A 7,662-nucleotide genomic window follows, 5' to 3' on the forward strand; every position below is an offset into this window, starting at 1 on the left:
CCATGAACTCCGGGAAATGTTAAAACGCTGCCGTGTGCTGCGTTCATTGACCACATGTATGTTTTTGTGCCAACGAGGAATAAGCGCGAGTTAGATGCGAGTATGCAACATCCACTATGACTAATTTAATTTATCTCCTGAATTGATTATGCAGTCCCACAATGATCGTGCCAAATACAGGTATGCCTGGGTTTGCACGTCTTTGACTTAATTACCTGTCAAAATGTAAATTAAAGCCGGTGTTCAGTGTTCCTTTGAAACACTTTTCTCACCCGCATCTTCTTTTCACTTCATACAATCCACCTGCTCTGGTAGAGAAAAAAGATAAACTCATCCTTTCAGCATGCTACCCTGTTTTGCCCCCCAATTACTCTACCTTAAGTGACAAAGTTGAATGTGTAAAGGTGCAATCGCCTTCCGGAAGTACTAGTGACGTCTTCCTATTCATAACTATTTTATAGAGCACTCTTGCTGTTACCAAAGCGCAGACGTATGTTGCGTTCACCAACATCATGCAACTATGACAACTTCTGTACAAACGGGAATGAAACGTTCAGGTGTTTCTGTGAAAACAACTATAGTACTTGAAGCCCAGACCTGTTACTGCCGTGTGTTAATATGCCACGGTGCCGTAACATTGACTTTTACATTTTTTCATAAATTTGAAATACCTCCCATTAAAATAAAATCGTGTGCACGCTTTTGTCATGGGATGTCATGGCTGGATGGGTGGGATGTCATTGTTGTCCTAGTCTGTTATTGTACAGCCTGACAGTTTCTTCACACGTGGGCGCGCTTTGTGACATTTCTTTCCCTTGATCGCTTGGTGAAACGCATGTATTGCGCAAAACCGTTGCAAGAACACCGGTTACCACGATAACTTGAATGTACCTATCTTGAAAAGCAATTCTGCCGAGTTCCACTTATTCGTTCTCAATCTTATACTGTAGCCAAAATGAATGTAATATTGATGGAACCTTGCGTGCTTACGCCTTTCCCCCGACAGTTAGTCTTCTTTCTTCCCCCGTCCCGAAAGCATCGTCACTGAAGATTTAGATTTAGCCCTTCGCATTATTCAGCGATAAATAGTCCTCAAATTCAAAAACTTAGATGAACCCTGGTATGAGCGTTATTACACACGGAAATTATTATAGGGGTGCTGTGGTCACCTGGGTTTCAGATGACGGAAGTGAGCGTAACTCTCATGTGGTAGGTCTTTCTGCAACGAGTGGACTCTGCGTTGTGGTCCTCCGGCCTACAGGCGTCACTAGTGAGTACAAATCACTAGTGGGGTGTTGCCCTCTTCTAGGGAGGAGCGGCCAAAGAGTGTTCCGATATCACGTCACCCGGCGTGACCGACAGCGGCTACGCTTCTATGATCACTTAACTTCTCCTCGGCCGCTAAAATCAAATCTGGAACAGTCGCCCGCAGTTTCATCGTCATCTGTTGTATTGCGTAGTGGGCTGTTCCATTATGGCTTTTCTGTACGAGTACGTCACGCAGGAGCAACTCGCAGGCTTCGACAAGTACAAGGTAACACGCTAACCAGCTAGCCCCTCGATGTGTATGTACTGTAAAAAAATGTGTATTTACTGTATGTATATATGTATGCATTTCATAATTTTTCACAAATCTACAGAGCTTGTCAGTCCACATGTGTCAGGTTTACCTTTTTGCAAAACGTTGATCAGTGTGAAGTACTGAAAATGGCTTTCGCATTTTGATAAAGCAATGTTAATGTTTGTTCATGTGATGTGTTTGGGATCTTAAGTGTTTTTGTTGTTGTTTTTTGGGATGGGCCGAGGAGGAGATGGCAATAAGAATGATTATGCAGACGCCACCTCTGCTGCTCCTTTGGGAACAACACCAACATTGTCATATGCACCCTTGCTTATAGTCAACCGAAAGGGCATCATTTGACATCTTAATCCATAATTTAAGAGAAAGGAAACAGTTTAGGAAGTCCCCCCGCCCCCAATACATTGCCAAGGTATCAGGACTCTGTAGCGACAGATGCCAAAAATCAAATGACTTGGGTGCCTCAAATGTGATCGTGACTTCCAAGTTGAAATTATTTTACCCCCATTCTCCCCTTCCTCATGAGACACATTAAATATTTCCCCCCTGGTGCTTTTTAACTGCCACCCTCTTGAGAGCATGTTGAATGCAAATGAATTGAGATATTGTGAGTTAGTACAACAATTTGAGCTTGTACGTGTGATCACATGAAGTGTGCGGTTTCCTCATACTTCCTGCTGCCTGCCCTCTGTAATTACCGCAATGTCACCATGCTTAGCATCTTGAGGTTGTAATGTAGAAGTTGGCGATTGTACTTTATTAAAATAAAAGTCAAAATACTCTGAAGACACTTGTATAGTTGCAACATGGTTTTGCTTGGTAAAATTCATTTGTATAATTAACATTAGATTTACATTTACTCAATTGCCAGGTCTGACTCATTTTCAAAACGCAAATGTGAACCTACTTTTTATAATTGCTTATGTATCACAAGATTTGTATGATTTCCAAAAACAAAGGGTATTTATGCAGTGCGAGAATAAACCTGTCAAGACTGTTAATTAGCCCATGTGGCGTCCAGTTGAGTAACTTGAATTGTCAGTTGGGCCCTACCGGCATATTTTACAAATACAGTTAAAACGCGACCAGCTGCTGACCGAACGCAATGAAACCAAGTCACAGGCAGTCGTGTTCACTTGCATGCATGTCACGTGACAAATGACACTGATAGCGGTCTGTGTCGTGTGTTTGTTTGCAGTACAGCGCAGTGGACTCCAATCCTCTGTCAGTCTACGTCATGCACCCTTTCTGGAACGTTGTGGTGAAGGTGGGTGTGCGTTAATGTGCCTGTTTTGACAACGACTGACACTTGGGTGACACTCCTTGCAGTGTTGCATCATGTCCCATATTATTGCCCTATGGGGGTAGTTGTAATGAACTTTCTCATGACATCTGATGCAATCAAGTGTGGCGTTTAGATGTGCCCTACGGTTCGCTTGACCTGTGTTGCCTGCAGAGTTGATGTGGTATTTGTAAAGCTTTGAAGGGCGAGAATCGAATGTGATCAAAAGTTACTGGGGAAAAAAAATCAGACAGCCGCAATATTTTTTGGTTTATTGTGGAGACCCGCAAGGTAGTCATTCACCAGCGATCTATAACTTCATGTTTATGTGTTCCAAGTAATGATATACAGGAAAGGGTGGAAAGGGAGTAGCTTGCCATTTGCGGTGTAAACAGTTTTGCCGTAAGGAGGAGAGAGACATGCTATGCTTTTGTGTCCATTACTGTATTTTGATATTGTATTATGACAATGTTTTTTTTTTTGGTTTAGAAATAAAATTAGGATTCTAGAAGTGCATCTGTCCAAAAGGCCACCTTCCTTCTAAAATGCATTCACCGCCATCATTTCATGCCGCTTGATATCGTATTTTTACCACGTTACTACTACTGAGTCACTTCGTTCTTTCTCATCATTTCTTATCCTCACGCCGAGGCCTACGTTTCTTTGATTTTAGTTTCTACCAAAGTGGCTGGCTCCAAACCTCATCACGTTCACCGGCTTCATGTTCCTGGTGGTGAACTTCCTCATGTTGGCCTTCTACGACTATGACTTCAACGCCTCGGGTGTGTTCACACAAGTAACCCCGGTTTTACATTATCCTATAACTGATGCTTTCGTCACTAATTGAACCGCTAACGTTAGCTGATGGTAACTGATCAGGCATTTCAGGAACCTTGCAGCAAATTTGTCTTCTGTGTGCTGTCTCCTTTTTTTTATTTTGCGTGCGTGCATTTCAGCCATCGGACATCAGCATGTGCCGAGCTGGGTGTGGGTGACGGCGGGGATCTTCAACTTCCTGGCCTACACGCTCGGTGAGCAACTGCGCTTACATCTCCGCCTCCTCCCTCTTCCGTTTGTTTCCCGGCACACCGTGACGCCGCATCTGTGCAGACGGCGTGGACGGCAAGCAGGCGCGCCGCACCAACTCCTCCACGCCACTCGGGGAACTGTTTGACCACGGACTGGACAGCTGGGCTTGCATCTTCTTTGTGGCCACTGTCTATTCTATATTTGGGCGTGGTGCCAGCGGTGTGGGCGTGGCCACGCTTTACTACATCCTTTGGGTGGTGCTGTTCTCCTTCATCCTGTCGCATTGGGAAAAGTACAACACAGGTGTGCTTTTCCTGCCGTGGGGCTACGACATCAGTCAAGTGGTGAGGTTGAGAAAATTGCATCAACATGATCAGTTTAAGTTGCCCGGTGTTCCACGGCTAAATCCTTTTTTTTTTCTCTCTCTTGCTTTCCAGACCATCTCCCTGGTCTACGTGGTGACAGCAGTGGTGGGCGTGGAGACCTGGTACCAGCCTGCCCTGTTCCACTTTCTCTACAGAGACCTTTTCACCTTCATGATAGTGGGTGAGACGCATAATATATAGCATAGCATTATCGTGCCAATTGAACCGTTGAGGTAATTTACAAGCGCAAAAAAAAGGATTTGCACTCACCGGTTGGGCAGTCACCAGTCAGACGAGATTTTTCTCAAGCTATCTTCAGCAATTGAAATCCTTTGAATGTGACAAAAATAAAGTCTTGTGAGGAGCGCATGGTGAGTGTTTGAACCATCTCGCTCGTTCGCAATTTAATACCGTCTGATCATTTTCAGCCTGTTCCTTCCTGGTGACGTTGCCTATGAGCCTCTGCAACGTGTTCAGGTAGGATTTGTTGTTGTCGTCGTCATGAATTGGTATGTAGCTTTGGCATAAAGGGGGACCTGCTTGTGTTTGTTCAGGGCGTACCGCAGCAACTCGTTGAAACACAGCAGTGTGTACGAGGCCTTCCTGCCCTTCCTGTCGCCCGTGCTGCTATTCGTCCTGTCCACCGTTTGGGTGCTCTTTTCTCCTTCCGCCATCCTGGAGCTGCAGCCCAGGCTCTACTACCTCATGGTGGGCACGGCCTTTGCCAACGTCACGGTGGGTGTTCTCCAGTCAACGCGTTTGACGCAGAATTCTCTAGTGCTTCTTGCGATTATTACACTTTTTTTTCCCTCTAATTTGGTTTATATTGAGATGAAAGTCCTCTGGATTTTCCCGGAAATCTGGATTTTCAAATTTTCGTGACATTTCGTCCGGAAAATTTCACGTGTGTGTGTGTATGTATAGCTGTATGTATCTATGCATTTTTGTATTTTCATAAGACATGTTTTTATGTTGATAGGTTCTGATTGGCTGTTGAAGTCAGAGAAACAGGAAGTGATTTTAGTTACGAGAGTTGTGTTCTTAAACGTGCTGTGGGGCAGGGGTCTTTTTTTTTTCGGAAAGTACACTTTCATCTCGGTTTATATGTAGGTTATTTTGTTTTTAAAACCAAGTACCTGTGCATTTCAAAAATAAAAGATGGCTCTTGAGCAGTCAAGTCTGCTCACTTTTTGATTTGATCATTTCCTTGACAGTGCCACTTTGCATTTAGAGCTGTGCTCGCGCGCGTATGTTTCAGTGCAAGCTGATCGTCTGTCAAATGAGCAACACGCGTTGCCAGCCGCTGAGCTGGTTGCTGCTACCGATGGCCGCCGTGGTGACGCTGGCCGTGTCGGGCCTGGTGGCCGATGAAATGCTGTTGCTGCACTTGTGGACGGCCGTCGTCGTGCTGGCGCACATACACTACGGCGTGTCGGTGGTGAGGACACGCGCTGTAGTGCTACTGTTCAGTTGTTGTGACAGTCATTATTTGGCAAGTATGTCGTCAATGATTTACTTTCCTTGGGTGCAGGTCCAACAACTCAGCGGCCATTTTGGCATCTTAGCCTTCTCGCTGAAGAAGCCCAGCAGTGACTGACACGAGGACGAACGAATCGGCTTGAAAGGAGCGGAGGTCTAGACACACCCCCGGTACACCTTTTCTCTCTGCTCAACGACATGTCACCGCGGCAACCGTATCCTCTCCGTTCAGCGAGGGATGCCCCAAAACGCACACACATGCAGACACATGCACAAATGGCCATCCAACTCAATTTCTTTGATAATGGGGGAACGGGAGGGGCAGGGGGGGCTTCAGAGATGCTCCGACTTACCTCATTGGAGGATTGTCGCACTGTGTCGAGCCAATGAGGTGCGAGTGTTTCCTACGGAAATGTGTTCCATTTACGGGCTGGGGAGCCTAAACACGCACGCCCACAGACTTGCACTGATCCACTGTCTGCTTTCAGGTAGACACACACTATTATAGTATTATGAATGTATCCTATTAATAAGCCTTGATGGGAACTCGGACTCAACTCGAAAGTCTTATTTCGCTCCTTAATTCATTGGAAGTAGACCCGACTAATGGATCATTTTGAATACGCTTCTCACTGGTGGCAATCGGATGCGGATGATGCAGGGAGGTGTCACGTCTTTCACGCTGATTTGTTCTTTTCGGTGTCAGTGGGTTGTGTTGTCGTGGCGACGGCAGCCGCTTGAATGAAGAGTGTGTCCCAAAAACCGCATGTGGGAAGGGATTTACTCTGAGGGGAAGGAGCGCATGCTGCCGGCCTTTCTTTTTTATTTTTTATTGTTGTTGTTGTTAGGAAACCAACTTTTTATAACGGTAATGATTGACAGCCTCGTTAGCGAGTGCCAGAGTCTGCAACTTGGCTCGGAATGCCTGGCCAATGGGACATGAGTGTTGAGGAAAAGCCTGCATGTGTTTCAAGCACAGTCAAGTAAACTCAAGTGTGTGTGTGTGTGTGTGTGGGTCTTTGGATTTCATACATTGATTAACATGTAATAATGTCCATTGTTGATCTTTAATATTTAATAGTCTCTGTGTGTGTTGGGAATCTGGAAAAGGAACGACTGACAGAATATAGAAGATGAACGCAAACAATTGATGGATCTATAATAGTAAATTAATGAGCCACTGTGATCAATGGCTGATTTGTGTGGTGCTATTTACACTCCGTGTTATTAAAAAATGTCCAGCAAGTGACCGCCCCACCCCTCATTAACCAATGTGTTGTGCGCACCACTATTTGTTTTTGTTTCTATTTTTTTATGAAAAAATGGGGAGGAGAATGCGTGCAGTGATTTCTACTCCTGATAAGTTCCTGAAAATATCTGAATAAATGCTACTCAAACTGGAAGTGGTGGACTTATAATTGCAGAAACAAGCAAGAGAAGTTGCATCCATCCATATTCAACACCGCTTATCCTAAAGAGGATGCGGGGGGCTGACGGCTAACCACAGGCAGAAGAGAGACTACACTTGTCACTGAGTGGGAACCGATCCCACGTTGGATTGGCGGAAGTGACGTCAGGCCTGGGAGGGATTTGAAGATTAGGTGTGCACAAGGAGATTCATCAAGTGCGCTGCAGTGGTGCAGCAAGGTGGCGTCCACGCATGTGCCCTTTTTTCAGCTGAGCGAGCGTGCCTCGTCGGACAATGAGTAATCCACCACCCAGGCCACTCCCTCCAATCAAAAAGATGAGACACCCAACACGATAACGTCTCAGCCTTTCGGTAAGGTTGCCAGTCTCAACAAAGGATCTTGAAACATTTTGACTGTTTGGAGGTTTTTTTTTTTACTAGAGCAGAGAAGACACTTACGACAAAACTCCTTACCATAATGGTAGTTTTTTTCCCGCCAAAAATGCTTGACTATACATGG

The 7,662-nt window shown here is 45.2% G+C and overlaps 1 protein-coding gene across 1 annotated transcript; it reads left to right on the forward strand.

The window, feature by feature from the left end:
* Nucleotides 1-732: 732 nt before the first annotated feature.
* selenoi (selenoprotein I) lies at nt 733-7,137 on the forward strand. The gene is made up of 10 exons (XM_052053410.1): nt 733-1,534; nt 2,778-2,846; nt 3,535-3,643; nt 3,818-3,892; nt 3,972-4,234; nt 4,328-4,436; nt 4,684-4,732; nt 4,810-4,990; nt 5,514-5,693; nt 5,787-7,137. The coding sequence occupies exons 1-10, from the start codon at nt 1,475-1,477 to the stop codon at nt 5,892-5,894; spliced, it is 1,203 nt and encodes a 400-aa protein (XP_051909370.1). The 5' UTR covers nt 733-1,474; the 3' UTR covers nt 5,895-7,137.
* Nucleotides 7,138-7,662: the final 525 nt, after the last annotated feature.

This window comes from Hippocampus zosterae, chromosome 19, assembly GCF_025434085.1.
Source record: "Hippocampus zosterae strain Florida chromosome 19, ASM2543408v3, whole genome shotgun sequence".
Classification (NCBI taxonomy): Eukaryota; Metazoa; Chordata; class Actinopteri; order Syngnathiformes; family Syngnathidae; genus Hippocampus; species Hippocampus zosterae.